The sequence below is a fragment of the Aegilops tauschii genome, chromosome 3 (assembly GCF_002575655.3).
Source record: "Aegilops tauschii subsp. strangulata cultivar AL8/78 chromosome 3, Aet v6.0, whole genome shotgun sequence".
In the NCBI taxonomy this organism is placed as follows: domain Eukaryota; kingdom Viridiplantae; phylum Streptophyta; class Magnoliopsida; order Poales; family Poaceae; genus Aegilops; species Aegilops tauschii.
In genome coordinates, this window is record NC_053037.3 from 543,749,914 (window position 1) to 543,774,657 (window position 24,744).

At 42.7% G+C, this 24,744-nt stretch overlaps 1 protein-coding gene across 8 annotated transcripts; it reads left to right on the plus strand.

Moving 5' to 3' along the window:
- The first annotated feature begins 2,558 nt into the window (after positions 1–2,558).
- On the plus strand, positions 2,559–18,572 carry LOC120976000 (histone deacetylase 5-like). 8 transcript variants are annotated; one of them, XM_045235111.1, is made up of 13 exons: positions 2,559–2,720; positions 2,820–3,042; positions 3,178–3,306; positions 3,387–3,603; positions 3,679–3,752; positions 3,875–3,931; positions 4,018–4,086; positions 4,173–4,240; positions 4,323–4,403; positions 4,706–4,853; positions 4,948–5,139; positions 15,891–16,036; positions 16,130–16,235. In XM_045235111.1, exons 2-12 carry the CDS (start codon positions 2,947–2,949, stop codon positions 15,996–15,998), a joined length of 1,239 nt encoding a protein of 412 aa, XP_045091046.1. In that variant the 5' UTR covers positions 2,559–2,720; positions 2,820–2,946; the 3' UTR covers positions 15,999–16,036; positions 16,130–16,235. The 8 variants fall into 8 exon arrangements, 7 of the variants coding, with proteins under 7 accessions (XP_045091046.1, XP_045091047.1, XP_045091048.1 ...); XM_045235112.1 differs by having other exon boundaries at positions 15,894–16,036; XM_045235113.1 differs by having other exon boundaries at positions 4,176–4,240.
- Positions 18,573–24,744: the final 6,172 nt, after the last annotated feature.

Below are 24,744 nucleotides of genomic sequence, written 5' to 3' on the forward strand. Positions count from 1 at the left end.
TATCCCACAGCTTGGTTAAACACCTCTGCAGAATTACTGGCCAAGGGGCATCTACCCACTCCAGAACACCACAGTTCACACCATCCTGAAAATGCAGTGAAATATTAATGATAACTAAATCCAGTAAAATTCAGTTACAGAATTCATACATACATATCAATGTTTGTCTAAATGCAGTAACAAAGAAATTCAGTTAGACCAATTTTAGATGCTGCCTAGATTCAGTTCCTATCAGAGATTTAGCTAACACATGAACACCACACCAGCTTTGTACTTCAGTTTTCAGTAAATAGATACTGAAACAACAAGAATATCAACGTTGTTTGCACTATGTACCACCAAATTAATCTACACATGAAAACCACTAACAATAGTTGCTCTTACCGTAGTAGCACATCCAATGAATCTCCTTCCAGTGTCAGTCCCTTCAAATGCCACAAACCTGCCTGGTCTCTGTCTGTGCAGGATGCACTTACGGTCAGATTCAACCACAAGCCCACTGAAACTTGGATCTATCACCGTGTCAGGAGTTTGCTGCAGTACCAACCCCATATATATCAGCCACAACACCTCACACATAAGAACTACATGGAAGAGCAGAGTGAGCTCAAACCCTAACCCTAACCCTAGCATAGGAGAGAACAGAGTGAGCTCACTTACAAAATACTCCATTTGCATGCTGCTGTACTCATCCATGTACTCGTCATCATCGGCGTCGGATGTCTCGTTGCTGTTGGGCCAGGAAGGCATCCTCGCGCCGCCGCGTCGCAGTCGCCGGAGGAAACAGAGGAAGAAGAGAGCTCTGGTTCCGACCGAGCCGGGCCACTAACGGCCGCGAGCGGGCGTCCGTTAGCCGTTAGGGCCGCCGTCGGCCTGCCATGTGGGCCATCCCTGTCAGTTAAGCGGTTAAAACGGCTAAATGGACGATCAACACTTGGTAGTTTTTTGCCACAAAATTTGAAATTTTCGATAGTTATTAGTCAGTTTTTTGAAAGTGGTAGTTCTGTGGGACGGATACCCCTAATGTGGTAGTTTTTTGTCAAATACTCTAGAAAACACAAGAAAATCGGCACCGACGGAAAAAGATGAGCAGCCTCTGGAAACAGCGAACAAAGCGGCACCGAGAAGACCATGCAGATCGAGAAAACTGAAGAAAATGCATGCAAAGCGGCACCGATTAAAGGAAATAATACGGAGAACGACCACATCAGCCTGCCCCACATGCAATCAAAAAACGCTAAGCCAACCAAGGCGATCGCCACACCCGTTCAAAGAATTTGAATCAAATAACTGAATACACAAGGCGTTTGTACACCGCCGTGTACCAAAAAAAATAGCACGTGCCACATCCAAAATTCATCATGGTTCATTTTCATCCAAGTGTATTAATATTAGAGCGTAAACCTTGCCGGATATAGAGGCTTGGGTATTATTGGTGGGAAGCAACAATAGCAGGCAAGATTGTGCTCTTTTGTAACCTGAATGTTGACTATCTATATCCACCGAGTGATGTGCTTGAGGTAAGAATAGTGAGGTCATAGGCCATACGTCTGTAAGGGAAAGAACAACACCTCGTCATTACTGGTAGAGCTTGACATGGCTGGCTTGGGGGGCTAAAATATAATTATTAACTTTTTTGCGGGGCAACAAAACACATCATTTTTTCCTAATCTAATCTCTCTCAGAAAAAATCTTCATGGATGTGCCAAACCTAGGGGGCCTTGCCCACCAAGCACCCACCTATTCTGGAGCCGCCTGGGCACGGCCCACCTCCTCCGCTGCCGCCACGGCTGTGCCGGCCACCTCGCGGGTGCCTCGGCTTCTGCAACATTGCAGGACATGTGCGACCTACCGCGGAGCAATGCTAGACGTACAGGCGTTGTACGGAGGATTTACAGGCTCCTTGGCTGTGATTGGTTGGAATTTGATTAAGGGGGACGGCCCCACCCTGAAAATCAGGGGGGGGGGGGGGAGCAATTAGATTAGGCCACGTTGTCATCCTGTAAAACTTTGTATGAATATCTTGTACGTGTAGTATTATTGCCTACCGCGAAAGGGAATAGGACATGCACTCAAGGCCTGGATCCATCGCGAAAGGGGCTCTTACCCATCACTAGTGTTAAGCATCTACCTATAAGGTATTTTCTATCAGTGGATCGATCTGATCCAAAATCGAGCGTGCTTCCTTGGCGCTCCGTTAGCCACGCCCCTGTCATGCATGATTTATATATATGATGCCATTTTCCTTATTTGTTTACTAGCTGTTATACATGAAAATCTTTTTGAGATGTGGTAGTTTATATTAATTTTTCTGTCATTTTTTCATTTTCTATGTAGTGGGCTGCAAGGCCTGGTAAAGCTGGGCTGGGTCGTACTGGCGTCGCTCTGGCTTTCCTCCTGGCGAAACAATCGCTGGAGCTGCGCGAGCCCCCGTCCTAATCGCTATCTGCCACCGCCTCTCCGCCCCATGTGGTAATCGCGATCTGCCACCGCCTCCCCGCCCCCCGCCCGTGGTAATCGCGATCTGCCACCGCCTCCCCGCCCCCCGCCCGTGGTAATCGCGATCTGCCACCGCCTCCCCGCCCCCCGTGGTAATCGCGATCTGCCACCGCCTCCCCGCCCCCCGTGGTAATCGCGATCTGCCACCGCCTCCCGTCCTAATGGCTGGGGAGAAAGCTGGTACCGGCGCCTCCTCCGCCTCTCATCCTCGGAGGAGTTCGGTAAGCATCTCTCGTCGCTGATCTGCAGACCTTCGCGTCCTATCGTTTGTTGTATGCAGACGCAGAGGCGTGATCTCATCATTTGTGCACGTTTCATAGAAACGCCACCGACGGGAAGCAGATTGCTCCCCGAGTCGCCGCCGACGTGAAGAAGACTGCTCTCCGAGTCGCCGCCGACGGGAAGCAGAGTCCTCTCCGAGTCGCCGCCGCCTCCGACGGGAAGCAGATGGTTATGGGAGTCTCTGTCGACGCCGCTTCCACCACTTTGCACCCTATTGATCTACGATCCGACGTCGCCCCTGCTGAGGGGCGTACTGAAGTGGTACTCTCCCTTGAACGTCAAATACATTAGGGATTAGGGTTTAACGCCATGGTCACATGTTGGATTCGTTACAGTTTTCATTAGGGTTATGCAATTCGTGTCCTCTTTCCTGATACTTTTAAGTTTCTCTTTCAGGCCAAGTTTGTGCACAACTTCTACTGCGCCCTAAACTTTAATCTGTTAGGATTGTATCGTTTCTATGCCGATGATGCTGAGTTTGTCTGGAATTTCAATGGCCGTCGACTTAATCTGAAAACGGCAAAGGTTACTGCCTTAACAAAATGTAGTATAATATCCTGACTGGTAATTTTTTGTGTGGTAACATCGTTATTATTTTTGAACAGGAAATTAAGAGTTATCTGTATAGGGCATCAACCAAAATGAAATTCCATGCATCGCATTTTGATGTATTATCGGTTCCTGGGCAAAGTTCTGTAATGCTGACCGTTGATGGAACAATCAAATCGGCTGATAACAAGCCTAGGAGCTTTGTGGAAACTTTTGTGCTTGATATTCCTGGACGTCTTATATTGAGGGATTCCTTGGTTGTGCAAGAAAATGGTAACATTCTTTTTCTGTTTAATATAAAACCCCACTCCTTCTCATGGTTTGATCCGTGATGCTTTTGTTCAACAGCTCTAGAAGTACCAGAAGTGAGTAGTCCCAAGAAGCTCCAAGACCATACTGCAAGTATCATGTCTACTAATGATGTAAGTGGTTATGTAATTGCACGTTTATCTTAATAAATTGTTCTGTATGTTCTATTAAGTTGTTTGTTTCAATATAGTCCCTTACATTGGTAAATTGTATATTGTGTCTGCTGCTATTGCAGTCACAGAATCACTGTGGAATTTGCAATAAGAAATGGTATCCCCTAGAGAAAGACTGGGTAAGCCTAGAAGCTGCTATAGTGATGTTATAGATTTATTATGCTGTTGCTTATTGTTGGCATTGCCATAATGCTTTTCTTGTTAGGTCTGTTGTGACCGTTGTCAAATGTGGCTCCATGTTGAGTGTGACCCCAATTGCAGTCGTGACATGGAGGTTCTTTTGCTCTTCTTAATATCATAATATATATGTGTGCAGTGCTCCTAATTGGAAATGTTCGCTAACTGTAGATTGTTTTGTAGAAGGTAGAAAAGTCAGAGTATTTCTGCCCTGGCTGTACGTCTGAATGCAAAGATGTATTGACACTTAGGTGAGTTACTGATTTCTTCCCATCTGAATGTTCATTGTTTCTAAATGCCAGCTTCTAACATTCCTAATAATATATTTGCCAGCACTTTGAAGCAAAAATCATCTGAACCCATAATTGTGTCGTGTGCTGGAAAGGAAGGAGTCTATAAACCAGAAGAAAAAATGTAAGTATTTGGCTTATTGTGTACCGAATCTTCAGATTACATGTTTCTTTATATTTGCTCAATTATGAATACTCTATCTGAATTTAATAATTTTTATTTTGATTAACCAAAAAATTGTATGTGCAATTTGTTCTTTAATCTTCACTTGGTTCATAAGCAAGTTACTTTTAGGTCGGTTCTTAGTTGGTACTGTAGCAACCACCCATTAAGGATCAGTTACCTTTTGTGATCGGATATTCTTACGATGCTTACAAACCACACACCAGAAGCAATAAGGACCAATGCACCATTTTTGCTGGCAGGATCGAATGTCGATGCAAAATTTGCTTGAAAAATCTAACTCCAATCGTGATGTCTACGAATGTATGGGAGAAACATACTGGTTGCCGCCAAAAGAATTGGAAGAAGAGTATTAAGCTCAAGGGCACTGAGAAGCCTCTCTTTAAATTCGTAAGCCATCAGCATCTTTATCATCTTGGATGTTTGTGTGCACTAATGTGCAGACATGCAAAACTGACTACATCTTTTTTTGTCGTTTCTGTAGCTTGAAGAGATTCCTGAAGGAACTGGCATATCTTCTATTGCAAGTGAAATTCAGCAGGTTTCTTCTGTTGATACATCTGACCAGCCAGCTGCTGAAACATCCTACCAGCAAGCTGCTGAAACATCTGAGCTAGCTGCTGTTACATCTGATCAGCCGTCTGCAAGCCTCTCTTATGCGATGTCGGGAAACAAGGTATTATCAAGCATCATCGTTTACTGCATCACACCCCCTTACACACATATATCCAGAGCCATCCCTGTGTAAACAGGTTGTAAAGGACAAAACTAGTGAGACATTGATAGCAGGTGACACAGTCACTGTTTAGCTTTCACCATAACAATGAAGTTATCGAATAAAATGTTCTGTATGTCAAGTAGAAGGCAACAAATATCAGATGTTATTGTTAAGTATAAACAGGCATCATTCAGATTGTCTATAATAATTTCTTGGTCCGCAACCCAGAGCTTCCTCACTATATGGTATATGTAGATCTACCACTCATATTGCAAGTATCACTGGTAGAAAATGGGCCTTTAGTCCCGGTTTGCAAAGGCCTTTAGTCCCGGCTGTGCAACCGGGACTAAATATGCGCGACTAAAGACCCCCCCCTTTAGTCGCGCCTCTTACGAACCGCGACTAAAGGTCCGTCCACGTGGGCGCCAGGGGTCCATCGGGGCGGAGGACCTTTAGTCCCGGTTCTCGTGGCTAACCGGGACTAAAGGCCCGTCCACGGGGGCGCCAGGGGTCCGTCGGGGCAGAGGACCTTTAGTCCCGGTTCTCATGGCTAACCGGGACTAAAGGCCTCCTCCGCAGGTTTAGGGTTTTAGCCCCCCTAAACCTGGTTTCTTTTTAATTTGTAGTGTTTTATTTCTTTTATATTTTATTTTGTGTTTTATTTTAATTTTGATGAAGTTTCAGTACACATATTCTACGCTACTATATACATGCATATGAAATTTCAAACAAGAAGAATTCAAGAGGAATATATAATATATATTCAATCTCGGGTGACCATATACAACTTCGAACAAGTTTCCATACACAATTAGGATGGATGACCATATACAACTTCGAACAAGTTTCAATCTCGGGTATGCATATAAATTTCTTCGTCCTCGGTATAGTGTTCTCCTTTAGGATTGATGACTTCCCTCATGAAAAATCCTGCTAATTCATCTTGAATTGGTCGGAAGCGAGCTTCTGGACTAAGCCTCCTCCGCAAGTTATCCGTCGCCTTCCGCACGCTATCCGATGCCTTCCGCTCAGAGGTGTGTCTCCGGATGTTCTCACAAACATAGTATCCACATAGATTGGTCCCCGGTGGCTGCTTATCCACATTAACTAACCTTCTAAAATCTAGCTCATGTTTGAATTCACCGACAATTTCTTCTGAGAACCGTCTCCAAACCCTACAGGGCAAAGAAAATTAAATGAACAAGGGAGTTATTAGTTACTTGATATTAGGAAATGAACGAAAGAGACCGATCGATATAGAGCTCAAATGATTGAAAATAATTACTTTTGCAGCATTTTTCTCATGTCGGCCCAACGCTTTGGATCCGAATCCATAGAGTCCATGATTAGAACTCTGGAGGTGTGAAGTTTAATATTTAGCAGAATCCAGTGGAACCTGCGGACATGTTACATGCACAGTCATGCATAACTCATCGATTAGACATACCATGCATGGAGTAAACAAAAGAGAATGGGCACAAGAGAGAAACACTCACCCAAAATGGTAAGGAAATAGAATATGACTTTTGAGTTGATGCTTTCTAAGAAACTTGTACAAGTCTTTCTCCACGTCTTCGGGGTGATTTTGTAACACATGTCCATTAACGATATGTGGGTCAATGAACCCAACATCATGGATGTTTCTTATTTTGCATTCCCAAATCTTCAATCTGTATAATAGCGTACGCAACAATATAGTTAGGACAATATATATATATATATATATATATATATATATATATATATATATATATATATATATATATAGTGCAGGCAATGAAGAACGAGATGAGGTAGAAATAAATCACTTACAGAACGTAGCAACTCAGCATAGATTTGTCGAGGTCGCGCAGATTGAACAGCTGGAATAATTCACTCATATGAACTTGTACAGAGTACTGTTTGGTGTGATGCTCCTCTGTAACATCCGCATAAACATATTCTTTGTCGGCCCATGTTATGAATTGCTTGTACCAACGTAGCAGATTTCGCATTTGTGGTGGTAGACTCTTTTCCCGCGCAGACTCGACGAGAGGCCCATTCCGCACATATTGTAATGCTATCTCACATACTGGCGCATCCTCAAGGCCTAAGAAGGCACGAAGAGTCAAACCCATCTCGGACGCTTGTTTCATGGCACTCGCTACAGTCAATCCAAGTGCTGCCGCAACTGCTATGATCTCGGGGTCCTCTTCCGGACCGGCTTTCACTATGAGCGGGGGGATCGATTGTTTATTCTGCATCCCGAGCTGGTCAACTTGTTTCCCGCTTTTTTTACTTTTTTCTTTCTCCTCCTTCAATATTTTTGCTTGCCTATGAAGTTCATGTCCATAGTCGTCAGGCATATTCAGCTCGGCTTGAGATGGTGTCGTCAAAAAATCCTTAGCCCACTTCTTTTGCTTCTCAGTGAATACTTGCTTGGGCTCAGGCTCTTTTATCGCCTTCATATCCGCCTTCCATTTCTCATAATGAGCAGACGCGGCCAATTTGGTTTCAGCTTCACTAAGTTCCCAAGGCCTTGGGAGGAGAGGCTTCAGTGATGGCTCCGGTACCCTTGTGGTCTTAGGTAGATAAGGGTCCGGGTTAATAGTCCAGGAGCGGGTTTCCTTGCTGTCCGCCTGCTTCTGCTTCTTCGCCGGAGGTGGATTGGGGGGCGTCGTACCCGCCGGAGGAGGATTGGGGGGCGTCGTACCCGCCGGAGGTTGTGGATCGGGGGACGGCGTCGAATGGCGTGAAGGAGGTGTAGGTGAACCACCACGACCACCACCACCGCCACCACCACCACCACCACCACCATCGGAGGGGGGGTGGACTTGTTAGCCTTGGCGCCTCGCCTGGAAACACTATGTACTTCTTTTTCCATAGAATGATCTGGCGCTTGACATCTCCAAGTCTTCTCTCCCCTTCGGGTGTAGCTTTGTCAATCTCCAGGTCCTCAAACCCTTGGACTATGTCTTCCACCGTGACACGAGCATAGCCATATGCAATGGGGTTGTTGTGGTGGAGTGCTCCAGGTGCACAAGGTAAAGCACTGCCGCTAGCTATCTTCGTGGAAACGTTCCCCACGGGATAATGCAGATCACATTCTTTCATCTCCTTTACATCATCCACGGGGTAGTGAGGCTCCGGTGCACGAATCTCGATCATCGATGCACTAGCACCAGGCGGGGCATCCGTGGAAGCCACGCTACTTCTCCGCTGTTGGCTTCCGCGATCCGCTTCATGATCTTCATGCGGCCCTGCAGCCGATTTTTCTTTTACTAGTTCATGCACGGTCTGCTTCAACGCATGGAGTTTCGATGCAAACTTCGCCATAAGATCTGCATCCCGGTCCGTCTTTCTCTTACGGCTTCTGTAACAGTACGGGTCATTGTCCTGGGAAAACCCTACTTTCCACGGAACTTTGCCTTTGCCTCGTACACGTCCTCCGTGTTCATCATTCCCGAGGGCTGTTGTCAGTGCGTCTTTCTCTCTGTTGAACTTTATCAAGCCCTCTTGAGCTTGGGTCATTGCGTCAATAAGGGCTTGGGTGGGAGCAAACTTTTTCTTCCGGTGAACACACACCCCTGTCTCCGGGTCTAGCGATCCCCCATGCCCGTACCACCAGCTTTTGGCCCTTGGGTCCCATCCCTCTGTACCTAGAGGGATTCCTCGCACCCTCAGGTCCTCCTCCATCTTCTGCCACTTAGGCTCCGAAAGGCGGTATCCTCCTGGCCCCATAATATGGTGGAACTTTTTCTTACTCGCATTATCCTTATTTTTTTTCGATATTTCCTTGAAATGCTCCGATTGCTTTTGCCTCACAAATTCTGGCCAATCATCTTTCAGTTTCTCATGTTGTCCATTGAAATCCGGAGTCTTGCCCTTGTTGACATAGTCACGGGTTAAATTTTTCTTGAAGTTCCGGAATGCTTCGCCCATCTTCTGAAGAGCGAACTCTTTAACTAGCCTCCTCCTCTCACGTCCACCCGGAACCTCGTTACCGAATTCATCGACTTTGTTGTATTCCGGAGGTAGAATGAAATGTTCCATAAGCTTTCTCCAGCAATCCTTTTTCGTTCTCTTGTCGACAAAACTGAAACCGAGACGTGCCTTCTTTGGCTCCTTCCATTCCTGGACGGTGATCGGGACGTTGTCTCTAACAACGACTCCGCATTGGTTGGTAAACTTTGAGGTGTGCTGTAGGGGCTTGCCGGTTTCACTGACAAACTCAATGGCATATGTTTCTCCTGTTTTCATCGCCTTGGATTTGCCACGCTTTGTCGTACTCGATCCGGCCGAGGGCTAAAAAAAGAAAGAGAGTCGCGCGCGTTAATACATATGTATTCACATTTCAGTAAGTTTGTATCACGAGAGGCTCAATGTATATATATACCTCGCCGGAGGTGGTTGCTACTTGCAATTCGAGATCGTCGTTTGTTGACGGTTGACCTCCGTCGACAATGTCCGTTCCTTCACCTTCTTGATCATCGACAATGTCTGTTCCACCGTCAAGGTTCAGAAAAGAAGAGACTACATCCTCTTCTTGCTCATATTCCGAGCCCGGCACATAAGGAATCTCGTTGTTGATGATGCCCATTAAATAACGTTCAGCCTCCGGATCCCTAAGCGGCTCGGCTCTATCGTCCGCCATATGTCACTCCTGCATGTAGTAAAAATTCTTTAAGTATAAAGGAATTAAAAAATAAGATTAAGGGGACATAGAGGAGGAGGAATTAAAAAATAAGATTATTGAGCACTAATTTGCATAGAAGTTTTTGTTTAGCACTGCCAAGTATTTTGTTTTTCCTTTTCTTTTTTCTTTTCTTTTTCCTTTTCTTATTTTGTTTTTCCTTTTCTTCTTCCTTTTCTTTTTCCTTTTCTTCTTCCTTTTCTTCTTCCTTTTATTTTTCCTTTTCTTATTTTGTTTTTCTTGGTTTTCATTGCTTTTCTATGTTTCTTTCTCGATTTTCTTGATTTCATTCCTTTGCATTGGTTTCTTTTGTTTTGTTTTCTTTGTTTTTCTTTTTGGTTTTCATTTGGTTTCTTTGTTATTCCTTTTTTTGAAAAAACATTTAACATTTAACATTTTTATATATATACATTTAACATTTTTTAAACACATGATTAAGTTTTTTTGAAAACTTATTTTTTTGGATGTATGGGTTTTTTCATACACACTGTACGGCGGCGGGAGGCGGAGGACGGCAGGCGGAGGACGGCAGTCGGCGGCGGGAGGCGGAGGACGGCAGGCGGCGGCGGGCGGCGGGCAGGGCAGGGGCAGCGGGCGGCGGGCAGGGGCAGGGCTAGGGGCGGCGGGCAGGGGCAGGGCAGGGCGGGGGCGGCGGCGGCGCGCAGGGGCAGGGCAGGGGCGGCGGCGGAGCTCACTGGGGGCGGGGGCAGCGGCGCGCAGGGCAGGGGAAGTGGGGGGCGGCGGAGCTCACTGGGGCAGGGCGTCGGCGTCGATCGGCGTCGGGGCAGGGCTTCGGCGTCGAGATTAGAATGGGAGGTGGCGGAAAATGCTAAGTGCTGTATATATAGACAGAGCATTAGTCCCGGTTGGGGACGCCAACCGCGACTAAAGGTACCTTTAGTCCCGGTATGGGACACCAATCGCGACTAAAGGGTACCTTTAGTCGCGGTTGGTCTCCCCAACCGAGACTAAAGGTTCTTCCGCGCCACTTTCGTTCCCGCGCGGAAAGAGCCTTTAGTCGCGGTTCGTGTCACGAACCGCGACTAAAGGTCCTTTTTCATATACTTTTCATAAAATACAAATAATATATCAAAAAATCCAGAAAAATAAAACTAATTCATTTTAAAATCTTAAAAATAGAAATAATATATCAAAAAATCCAGAAAAATAAAACTAATTCATTTTAAAATCTTAAAAATAGAAATAATATATCAAAAAATCCAGAAAAATAAAAGTAATTCATTTTAAAATCTTAAAAATAGAAATAATATATCAAAAAATCCAGAAAAATAAAACTAATTCATTTTAAAATCTTAAAAATAGAAATAATATATCAAAAAATCCAGTAAAATAAAACTAATTCATTTTAAAATCTTAAAAATAGAAATAATATATCAAAAATCCAGAAAATAAAACTAATTCATTTTAAAATCTTAAAAATAGAAATAATATATCAAAAAATCCAGAAAAATAAAACTAATTCATTTTAAAATCTTAAAAATAGAAATAATATATCAAAAAATTCAATAAAATAAAACTAATTCATTTTAAAATCTTAAAAATAGAAATAATATATCAAAAAATTCAATAAAATAAAACTAATTCATTTTATAATCTTAAAAATACAAATAATATATCAAATACAAATCATCCGGATTCGCCATCGTACGTTTTAATTCACATGATCCATTCAACAAAGTTTGGTACAATAAATTATTACACATCAATTCTTCCCTTGTGTCCCTGCTTGCTTACGATTGTGCCGTATCCATGGAGCATCCTCATCATTTAACTTAATGCTTGGGTCAGTGTTCACTTTGAAGGGCGGAATTTCACCAAACATATTATAATCTTCTGACATGTCTGTCTTGTCCTCCACTCCCACGATGTTTCTTTTCCCTGAAAGAACAATGTGGCGCTTTGGATCATCGCATGATGTACTGATCGTTTTCTTATCTTTCCGTTTCCTCGGTTTGCTACTCATGTCCTTCAAATAAAAAACCTGAGCGACATCTTTGGCAAGGACGAATGGTTCGTCAAGGTAACCAAGATTGTTGAAATCCACCATTGTCATTCCGTATTGCTCGTCCACCTTTACCCCACCTCCTGTTAGCTTGAACCATTTGCACCGGAACAAAGGGACCTTAAAGGAGGGTCCATAGTCAAGTTCCCATATCTCCTCTATGTAACCATAATATGTGACCTTTCGCCCATTCTCGGTTGCTGCATCAAAGCGGACACCACTGTTTTGGTTGGTGCTCTTTTTATCTTGGGCGATGGTGTAAAATGTATTCCCATTTATCTCGTACCCTTGGAAAATCGTTATAGTCGAAGATGGTTTCTTGGCCAACATGTACAGCTGATCTCCAACATCATTGTCATTTATTAAATGTTTTCGCAACCAACTGCCGAAAGTCTCCATGTGGGCCTTTCTAATCCAGGATTCAGGCTTCCCCGGGTTGTCCGAGCGTAAAATATTCTTGTGTTGCTCGAAGTACGGAGCCACCAAGCTGGAATTTTGCAGAACTGTGTGGTGTGCTTCAGTCATAGAATGACCGTCCATACATATCGTGGATTTCCTTCCGATCTTGCCTTTTCCACTTAGTCTCCCCTCGTGCCGCGATTGAGGAATACCAATCGGCTTAAGGTCAGGAACATAGTCAATACAGAACTCAATTACCTCCTCATTTCCATAGCCCTTGACGATGCTTCCTTCTGGCCTAGCACGGTTACGAACATATTTCTTTAATACTCCCATGAACCTCTCAAAGGGGAACATATTGTGTAGAAATACAGGACCGAGAATGGAAATCTCTTCGACTAGGTGGAGCAGGAGGTGCGTCATAATATCGAAGAAGGATGGTGGGAACACCAACTCGAAACTGACAAGGCATTGGACCACATCGTTCTGTAACCGTGGTAGATCTTCTGGATTGATTACCTTCTGAGAGATTGCATTGAGGAATGCACATAGCTTCACAATGGCTACTCGAACATTTTCTGGTAGGAGCCCCCTCAAAGCAATCGGAAGCAATTGCGTCATAATCACGTGGCAGTCGTGAGACTTCAGGTTTTGGAACTTTTTCTCCGCCATGTTTATTATTCCCTTTATATTCGATGAGAAGCCAGACGGGACCTTCATACTGCTCAGGCATTCAAAAAAAAACGACCTTCTCTTCTTTGGTAAGAGCGTAGCTGGCACGACCTTGAAACCATTCCGGATGCCGGTCATCTGGGTCTTTCAAAAGTTGCTGGTCCTGCCGTGCTTCCTTTGTATCATTTGTCTTCCCATACACGCCCAAGAAGCTTAGCAGGTTCACGCAAATATTCTTCGTAACATGCATCACGTCGATTGCAGAGCGGACATCTAGGACTTTCCAATATTCTAGCTCCCAAAATATAGATTTCTTCTTCCACATGGGTGCGTGCCCGTCAACTCCCCGCGGAACTGATTGTCCGCCAGGACCCTTTCCAAAGATGACTTTCAAATCCTTGACGATATCAAATATCTCAGCACCAGTACGTTCCGCAGGCTTCGGCCGGTGATCTGCCTTGCCGTTGAAATGCTTGCCTTTCTTTCTTACGTTATGATTTCGGGGAAGAAATCGACGATGACCCAGGTACACGTTCTTCTTACAATTAACCAAACGTACACTTTCAGTCTCATGTAAGCAGTGCGTGCATGCATTGTATCCCTTATTTGTCTGTCCCAAAAGGTTACTGAGAGCAGGCCAATCGTTGATGGTTACAAAAAGCAACGCTCGTAGGTCAAATTCCTCTCCTTTGTGCTCATCCCAGACACGTACACCAGGTCTGGCCCACAACTGTAAAAGTTCATCAACTAATGGCCTTAGGTACACATCGATGTCGTTCCCGGGTTGCTTTGGACCTTGGATGAGCACTGGCATCATAATGAACTTCCGCTTCATGCACAACCAAGGAGGAAGGTTGTAGATGCATAGAGTCACGGGCCAGGTGCTATGGTTGGAGCTCTGCTCGCCAAAAGGATTCATGCCATCAGTACTTAGACCAAATCTTATGTTCCTTGCGTCAGCTGCAAAATCTTTGAACACTCTGTCGATCTTTCTCCATTGCGTTCCATCAGCGGTGTGTCTCAACTCCCCGTCGGACTTACGGTCCTCTTTGTGCCATCGCAACGACTTGGCATGCTTTTTGTTCCTGAACAGACGTTTCAACCATGGTATTATAGGAGCATACCACATCACCTTGGCGGGAACCCTCTTCCTGGGTTTCTCGCCCTCAACATCGTCACCAGGGTCATCGCCTCTGATCTTATAACGCAATGCAGTGCATACAGGGCATTCATTCAAATTCTCGTATTCACCACGGTAGAGGATGCAGTCGTTAATGCATGCATGTATCTTCAGAACCTCTAAACCTAGAGGGCAGACAACCTTCTTTGCTTCGTACGTACTGGCGGGCAACTCGTTATTCTTCGGAAACATATTCTTCAACATTTTCAGCAAATTTTCAAATGATGAGTCACCTACACCTTCCTGTGCCTTCCATTTTAGCAAATCCAGTGTGCAGCCCAGCTTTTTCAGACTATTATCGCATCCTGGATACAACGAATTTTTGTGATCCTCTAACATGCGATCCAAATTCTCCCTATCCTTGTCAGTTTCGCAGCGTCTCCGTGCATCAGCAATGGTCCGACCAAGATCATCAGCGGGCTCATCATGTGCCTCTTCTTCACCTTCACCTAACCCTTCCCCACCTTCAGCATCATCCTCCATGAAAGTATCACCGAAATGATCATGATAGTTGTCATCGATATCATCCCCTTCTTCATCTTCTTCCATTCTAACCCCTCTTTCTCCATGCTTGGTCCAACAATTATAGCTTCGCATGAAACCGTGCCGAAGCAGGTGCATGTGAACGTCTCTTGAGGAGGAGTAACCCTTCTGATTCTTACAGACAGCACATGGACAGATAATAAAACCTTGCTGCTTGTTCGCATTTGCCACTACGAGGAAATCTTTCAAACCCGTAGTGAACTCGCCGGAGAGTCGGGGACCGTACATCCATTGCCGATTCATCTGCATTATTATTATATAAAGTATATAATTAACCATCATGCATTTGTTAAACTAACTAGCTAGAAATAATACAAATTAAACAATGAACTACACACATGCATATTTTATCAATGACACATGAAAGGTTCAAGTTGCTAACCGCGATCGCGGAGGAAAAATAAATGAGAAAGCTCAAGTGTGGCTCGGACACTTCATATCATGTTTGTTTCAGGCTCTCGGGCATTTCATCGAACACCTTGTGTGCATAGGAGGAACCAAAAGCAAACCCACCACCCCCTTCTGAATATTGTGAAGTGAGCTGAGTGAAGTGAAGTGAGCTGAGTCCTATATATAGGGATGGGCCTTTAGTCCCGGTTGGCCAGGCCAACCGGGACTAAAGCCCCTCCCGTCCGCCAGCTAGATGGGCCTTTAGTCCCGGTTGGCCTTGCCAACCGCGACTAAAGGCCTTCGGGGACCTTTAGTCCCGGTTGGCCAGGCCAACCGGGACTAAAGCCCCTCCCGTCCGCCAGCTGTCGACCGAGCGCGCTGGGCCCAGATAGTTGGTCGCGGGTCTCCTCCCGAACCGCGACTAAAGACCTCTTTTGTCGCGGTTCGATTATTTTGGGGACTAATGGGGGCGTATGGAAGCCTCTTTTTCTACTAGTGTATGGAAGTCCTTGTAGTTGTGGATCAGCAAATCCGGACAATTTAGGTTTGTGTATATTCACATGATTTTGATAAAATGTACTGCTGACCTTATGAAATATTGGAAAACAAGTTTTTTTTTCAAGAATCATTGTTTCTTACCACACCCCCCTACACACATGTCGTATAGTCACTTGATTTGAGAAAATATAGTGCTGATTGTGTACATTCATGTCGTATAGTTACTTGATTTGAGAAAATATAGTGCTGATTGTGCCCATTCACAAATCTCTTAGCAATTATACACCATCCTCCTCTTTGTGAACTTTGACACATTTTTCCTTTTTTCACAGCAGTCGCAAAAATCAAAAGTCTGCATCTTACATGATTATGATAGGATGAAGTCCCATCAGGATAAGGACACTGATCATAAATATGAAAAGGCATCTAGGATTTCTTAAATAATGAATACATTGAATCAAGATGGTGTTCTTGACAGGTGAGTTGTGCCTAGTAAGGAATATGTCTAATGCTAGTACAATTGTTCAAGTACTAATAACAATTACTGTAACCATAATCTGACTTTTTGCAGAACTGAGAGGGAACCGTTTGATAGTGCTGATCGTGAGATAATTTTGGCTGTCAATGATCCCGAGCAGTTGGATTATGTTGATGCTCTGCCAATGACAGATGAGGAGCAGGACGCAAAATTTTCTCAAGTTGCCGGAGTTAGTGTATTCTCTTCTGAAGGAACTACCGAAGCTATTTACAGTGCAGCTGGGGCCGTGATAAGGGTAATGATAAAACTACACCTTCATCAATCTTGTCAAATTTACTTGTCAACTTACATTGATTTTATTGTTTAGGGTTCCGACCTTGTGGTTGAAGAGTATTATGAGACTGCTTTTGCAATAATCAGACCTCCAGGGCATCATGCTCATAAGATTTCTGAAGGTTTCTGCTTTTTGAACAATGTTGCTATAGCTACTCAACATGTTGTTGACCACCATGTGAGATATTACATTGTGCTCTTTATTTTTCAGAATTATTATTGCATTTTCATATCACTGCCTTTTTTTTAAACGTAAGCTCAAGATACATGCTACTATTTTTTATCTGTACCTACCTCTACTGCATCTACAATGGCACATACCCTGGAATCCGGCAAGTAAACTACAAAAATCACCATCAGTTTATATAGAAATGTCCTGTTCTAGTTCAGGAACAGTACTCAACAAGTTATCTACTAAGCTTAACATATCTTATGTAGATTTCTATAGTTTCTCTAATTTATCACCGCACATTATTTGCAGCACATCGAAAGAGCTTTGGTGGTTGATTTCGACGTGCATCATGGCAATGGCACGCAGGAACTCTTTTATGGAAGCAAACAAGTTCTTTTCTTTTCCACACATAGGTATGCTATTAGTGTTTTCTAGTGTTATTCTTCTGTTTTGCATATTGTAGCTGTTTGTGTTGTTTTACAGAGGGAGTAACCGTTAATTATTGTGTGCAGGAGAGATCTCTCCTATCCTGCATCAAAAAGTAGCGTAAACGATATTGGTGACGGGGTGGGCTTGGGTTATAATATAAATGTTCCTCTCAAGAAAGGTTTTAATGATGTCGACATGCTTTACGTATGCGATCAACTTCTCGGCCCTGTGGCCACTGCGTTTAAGCCAGAAGTAGTGTTCGTTTCTGCTGGTTATGATGCTGGTAAGAAATCTAATTCTAGTTCGTGGTTTTGTGTTTGCTATCTACATGTTTATTCGGTAAGGTATTACTTTTTGTAGGGGAAGGTGAAACAATAGGAGGTTGCAACGTTTCTGCAAAGGGTTTTGGCACGATTGTCCGTAAGGTGCTAATAGGTTTAATCCTCTATTGTAAATGCTGCTCTGGAGTTTTAGATCTTCCTTTATAATTTTCTGTAACTAATTTTGTTTTTGTCCAGTTATTGCCTCTCTCAGGAGGAAAAATGGTATTAGCTCTTGAAGGAGGGTGTAATCTAGTTCATCTTCCTATATGTGTTTCGCACACGATTCGAGCAATTTTGGGAGATGAAGATGCGTTCCTTCAGGATTCTGATTACAGAGATAAACTTCCATTCAAAAGCACCATCCGCACAGTCAATACCATCAAGCATAACTTGAGATTATGTTGGGATGTTTTTAAGGAAAAACCTTCGGTTATTCTCAATAATTCTGCTGTACCAATTTTTGTTAATGTATTCTTTTTGGTAAATTTATACCTTCACTATTTCTGTAGTTTTATGCAGTGAAGAGAGGTCAAACTATTCATCTTAGTGGTGTTCCTAACAGGGGTTCACAGGGTTTAGTTATTGCGGTGCTAAGCATAGGTTACAACAAAAACACACCATCGTTGTGAGATACTAGTATATTCCTAGTCTTTAAAGTTTAGTTTATCAGTGCTGTATTTGAGGGCTGCGGTACAGATTGTTTTCTGCCAAAGCTAGGACTGTTAACTATTCCTTGTATTCGATGACCCGTTAGATATTATACTACGAGTACATGCAATCTTTATCACCCTATTAATGCCACACACTAGCTTTTTGCTTGACATCTTATTTGTATGATTTCTACCATCTGCCGTAATGCTGTTGTGCCATGTGGCTTATACTCTAGTTTCATTTTGCATGGCCAAGCTTTTTGCTTGACATCTTATTTGTGTGATTTCTACCATCTGATGTAATGCTGTTGTGCCATGTGGCTTATACTCTAGTTTCATTTTGCAGGGCCAAGTCCTGAGGCCCAAGCTCCTCTTCCTCCTGGTGGTTTAGGTGGTGGTCCTGGTGGTGCTGGCAGTGGTGCTCCAGCTACGTCATGAGCAATTGAGAGTGAACTTCCATGACTGTGGTTTTGGTACTCATGTGTTTCTGTTTGTTGTTTTCTGGTAAACTCTTGTGAGAGCATTTCTGGACGAGTTCTCTTATTTTGCTCACTCCACTACATAAAGATTTCTGTCAAGTGAATATATGTCGCACAACATTTTAGTTCTTTTGTCAATTTTCTGGTAAACTGGACATGCGTTATGGTGCCCAAATTTGAAGTGGCAATGGCAACTCCAGCCATGCACAGTGGTTATAGCAATTTCATTGCTTGATCATGCCGACTCTGTATTCTTGTAGTGGTGGTGTTTGGGGTCGATCTTGATCAGCTTGTGGTTTCAGTTGTATCTTACGCAGGGGTGTATCTCCGACGATGGGTGCTCATGGCACACATTAAGAAGCTGTATGTTTGTTGTCAGATAAGTTAAGAAGGGGAAATATCCAGTGCTACGGTCCATGTGATGATACCATGCTCCAAGACCATGTGGTGCGTCAGATCTGCATGGAATGGACAGGATCATTTCACTAGTCTATTTACATATGCCCCCTTATAACGTTTGTGTTTTGCCCCCTGAAAGTGGCGTGTCTTTGCAAAATCACAACAGGTCTCCACATCTCTCCTCCAGACCCGTAGTAGTTCTCCGTTTCTCACACGACAAATACTTCAAAAATAAACTGGGAAGACATGCCACATTTCATTAATTCATACCAACAAAATTCACAGGAATAAAACCACTTCAAAACATTTATGTGAAGCTGTATCAAGCTATGAGTAATTTCTTTAACTAGTATACACCACTTTGCAAAATTAATTAGTATAAAGAAGTACATTTTGAAATATGTTGTTTCCACTCAGCTTGTGACTACTTATCGTCCTTGCTGATCCATATATAAATTTTGATACTGAAACCAGCTCGGTTTACAGTAAGTGCTTTGGCATCAGTATCACGAGTTTCTATGAACAGTGTGAAACAATTTAGAATTCTAAAAATAGAAGTACATGAAACTCGAGGATGTTATGTGCATACTGGATACACAGTTAATCTGTTTACACGAGAAGTTTGCAATCTGCCGTCATACTCCACAATAGTTACCTATTATAGGCAGATTGTATTCTGCCAAGAATTCAGACTTGAAAACAGAGATGTTAATAATTAGAGTGGTATCACAAAAACGTATAAATTGGAAATCATCGAGCATGAGGATGGATGTGTAGCTTAGAGCACATTTCAATGGCAAGTTGGATGAACTCAAAGATCGTTGTGATAGCACGTACGGAGCAATATCCAACCAGGCACGCATTAGCTGTTGCAAACATTGACTGAACTTCGTGTTGGTGCAAACCATTGATCCAAGAAATCTTGAGAAGTAGAGCGCTGTGAACTAACTAACAGTCTTAGCAGTAACCTGACATCAAAATTACAAGTTTTGTGGTTTTTTCAAAGTTCTACGGTATTTCATTTATATTAATAAAAAAAATATTTACATACAAGTACAGAAAGTAGACTTAACCAATTCCCGCTCTAGGAAACATGAAAACTATTTATAAGTTCAGTTCTATCCAACTATCAATCTGTGTTGCTTTGTGATTCTTTGCTCTGAGTCTGACTGTCTGTAATCCTTCTTTGAGATAGTATTTTCAAGAGATAACATGTGGTGGAGCAGATCTGATAATTTTATCATTTCTTACTATCCAAGTACTCCGGCATCCCATAATTATGATCTCCATTGCAATGTCTTTGGGTAACTTGATCGTGGTCAGAACTATTTCATCAAATGCAGAAATCCCTCTTTGCTTGGTGGGTATCAGACTTGTCCAGCAGCTAAGTGAGAAAGGGCAATTCCAAAAAAGGTGAATGAGAGTTTCATCTGTTGCATCCGCGCACAGAGCACAATTATAATTAGGCAGAAACATATTTCTGCGTTGTAGTAGGTTCCTTGTGCTAACTATATCATGCAGTAATAACCAGAAGATCTTGTGTCTGAGTCTGCAGGAAGTTTTCCATAGCTGCTTAAAAATGGTGTGTGCTTCAGCCTGTCCACATATGTTCTTGTACATTTTCATGGATGAGTATTGGGGGCTAGTCCATGTGTAGCTCCATTTATCCTTCTCATCAGATTGCGGGATGTTATGTATGCGAGTATGGAGAGAATTGAACTGGTTGAAGGCTTGTAGAGAAAGGGGTCTATGGAAAAGCTGATTGAATTCCTGTTGCTCTTGGGCTTGTTTCAGTGTGATCTGTTTGTTGATGACAAAAGAGAACAGTTCAGGCAGTTTAAACTATAGTGGTTCACCCATCCACTTGTCATACCAAAAAAGAGCAGTATCCCCCTTGCCTGGTTTGCATATGGCATGTTGCTTGAATGTGGGCAGAGTTTTCATGATACCTTTCCACCAAAAGGAGCCTACCAGCCTGTCCCCAGGTAGGCAGTCTTGGTAATATGCTTCCCAAATGTTTTTTTACCCATGGAATGTTCTCTTTGTTGAAGAACTTGTGGAGGAATTTCATGAGTAGGGCTTGATTGTGCAAATGAACATCTAAGACCCCCAGACCACCTTGTGCTTTAGGTTTACACACTCTGTCCCATGAAATCAAAACTGATCCTCTCTCTTGTGTGCCAAACTTTCGCCAGAAACAATTGATGAGATAAGTGTTAATTTGCTTGACTACTATCATGGGAATCCACATAGTGCACATGAAGAAAATAGGCATACTTGAGAAAACTGACTTGATGAGGGTGAGCTTGTCTCCTGTGGATAAGAGGGTGGAGCATCCAAGTAGCCTATTTTCAATTCTCTTCAGCATTGGCATATAATCTTCAACTCTTGGTTTGGTGTGGCAGAGTGGTAGACCCAAATATTTGTGAGGAATTGTGCCTATTTTGCAGCCCAAAAGTTGAGACGGATCAGTCATCTTATCCATAGGAGTGTTGATGGCAATGAGGGTTGATTTGGAGTAGTTGGCTTTAAGCCCTGTGTAGGCAGCATAGTGAAGCAACAGGTTCTTGATATGCTCAAGTTGTCTTCTATCAGCCTTAGCTATCAAGATGGTGTCATCAGCATACTGAATGATAGGGTAATCAGTACATGATTGATGTATCAGTGGTGTTTGGATCATGTTGTTATGCAAAGCCTCATTCATCATTGTTTGTAATACATCTGCAACAATCACAAATATAAGTGGTGAAAGTGGATCACCTTGTCTGACACCCTTCTTGCACAAAAATTGTTTTCCTGGTACACCATTCAGCAGAACAGAGGAAAACCCAGTCCCATATATCATTTTAATCCACTGAATCCATCTAGATCCAAATCCTTTGGCCTGCATAATTTGGATGATGGTCTCATGATTCAACATGTCAAAAGCTTTTTCAAAGTCCAGTTTCGGTAAGACCAATTCAATTTTGCTTTGGAAGCATTGATGGGTGTACTCATATGACCATGCAAGACAGTCTTGGATGCATCTATTGTTCAGAAACCCATATTGATTCGTGTGGACCATCCTAAGGATAACTTGTTGAAGTCTATTTGCCAGGAGCTTGGTGATAATTTTAAGAGTGCAATTAAGGAGTGAAATAGGTCTGAAATCAGCAGGGCAAGAGGCAACATCAACTTTGGGGATCAAGGTTATGAACGAGTAGTTAATGCTTTGGATATTAACATTGCCAGAGTGGAAATCATGAATGAGCTGGTAGAAATCAGGAGCAATGATACCCCAGGAATGCTGCATTAAAACCATCTGGCCTTGGAGATTTATCATATGGAATTTGCATAACCACCTTGTCAATTTCTTCCTTACTAAAAGGGGCTTCCAGATCAGATAGATCTCCTATAGAGCTAAGAAGATTATCCAGTTGAAGTGGGTTTTCTGTGGGTGAGCTGGTGCCCAATCTCTCTTTGAATGCTCCATATAAGACTGCAACTTTAGCTTGGTGATCAAAGTGTTCATGTCCTGATTCATCTTTGAGCATAACAATACAATTATTCTTGTACTTTATTGTTGCTTTGGCTTGGAAGTATCTGGTGTTAGCTTCCCCCATCTACACCATTCTGATTGTTGCTCTTTGTTTCCAGTAGATCCTTTGGTGTTCCAAAAGCATTGCTATATGGTTCTTGAGTACATCCCTTCCATTTGATTCCTCAATGGACAAAGATCTGAAGTCCTCAAAATAATCATAATAGAGAATCATGAAGTTGGTATCTGCAATGATTTTCTTTAGATCAGATAACTGTCTGGACCAAATTTTTAGTCCTTTCCTTAGCCTTTTGAATTTGGCAGCTATGATTTTAGCACTGTCTCTTTCATCTACTGGTTGTGACCAGATGGATTTGACCACATCCTTGAATTGGGAGTGTTGCAGCAAGAAATTCTCAAACCTGAAGATCTTAGATCTTAGAATAGAGGAGCCAATTTTGATGTTGATGGGACCATGATCAGATGTAGTTTTAGCCAATGGGTGGGAGAAAGTAGCTGGGTATTTGAGGGCCCAAGCATCAGATGTGAAACACCAATCTAATTTCTCAAGCAGAGGTGCTTCTTGCATATTACTCCAGGTGTACTTCCTGCCTTTCAGTGGGATTTCAACCAGTGCTTGCTGATTAATTGCTTCATTAAAACTGAGCATATCATCTAGGTTTCCTCTTGCTATGCTCCTGTTGTGTGGGTATCTGATATAGTTGAAGCCTCCCAGTAGAATCCAATTAACATCATCATCAATATGAAATTTTTTAGCCAGTTAATAAAGAGGTGTCTTTCTTGCTGCTCACAGGGTCCATATATATTAGTGAGTACCCATTGATCTCCATTATGCTTGGAAGTGAATTGCATAGTGATGGCATAATTGTTTCTATGAAATACCTGACCCCCCAAAACTTGATCATTCCAGGCCACTAAGATTCGTCCTGATGCTCCTATAGAGGGGAGATATCCAAACTTGTTTATTCTTCTTGGACAATTTTTTTAAGTATAAGCTGTCAAAAGTCTCCCTTTTAATCTCTTGTATACAGATAACTGAGCATTGAGATTCTTCAATTTTATTAGCTATGGCAGTCCACTTTTTTGGGTCATTAATACCCTTGATATTCCAGTTAAGGATATTCCATTCTCTATTCATGAGATAACATGAGAGCTGGACATAAAGAGTGTCAAATCATATTGCCTAGAGTATGAAATCTTGGACAGGATACTGTGATTGGGAGAGACAGAGATTAAATTACTGCTATCCTCATAGGTTACATCCCAGGATAAAAGACTAGCAGTACCATAGTTCTTACAATACTCCAAAATAGAAACAACATGTCCATAATGAAAGAAATATGCCCTAGAGGCAATAATAAAGTTATTATTTTATTTCCTTATATCATGATAAATGTTTATTATTCATGCTAGAATTGTATTAACCAGAAACTTAGTACATGTGTGAATACATAGACAAACAGAGTGTCCCTAGTGTTCCTCTACTTGACTAGCTCGTTAATCAAAGATGGTTAAGTTTCCTAGCCATGGACATGTGTTGTCATTTGATGAACGGGATCACATCATTAGAGAATGATGTGATGGACAAGACCCATCCGTTAGCTTAGCACTATGATTGTTTTGTTTATTGCTATTGCTTTCTTCATGACTTGTACATGTTCCTATTACTATGAGATTATGCAACTCCCGAATACCGGAGGAACACTTAGTGTGCTATCAAACGTCACAATGTAACTGGGTGATTATAAAGATGCTCTACAGGTGTCTCCAATGGTATTTGTTGAGTTGGCATAGATCGAGATTAGGATTTGTCACCCAGTGTATCGGAGAGGTATCTTTGGGCCCTCTCGGTAATGATCATAAATATAAAGCCTTGCAAGCAATGTGACTAATGAGTTAGTTGCAGGATGATGCATTACGGAACGAGAAAAGAGACTTACCGGTAACGAGATTGAACTAGGTATGAGGATACCTACGATCGAATCTCGGGCAAGTAACATACCGATGACAAAGGGAACAACATATGTTGTTATGCAGCTCGACCGATAAAGATCTTCGTAGAATTATGTAGGAGCCAATATGGGCATCCAGGTTCCGCTATTGGTTATTGACCAGAGAGGTGTCTCGGTCATGTCTACATAGTTCTCGAACCCATAGGGTCCGCACGCTTAAACGTTCATTGACGATATAGTATTATATGAGTTATGTATGTTGGTGACCCAATGTTGTTCGGAGTCCCGGATGAGATCACGGACATGACGAGGAACTCCGGAATGGTTTGGAGATAAAGATTGATATATGGGATAATAGTGTTTGGTCTCCGGAAGGGTTCCAGAATTCACCGGAAGGGGTTCCGGATGTTTCCCGAAATGTTTGGGTACGAGA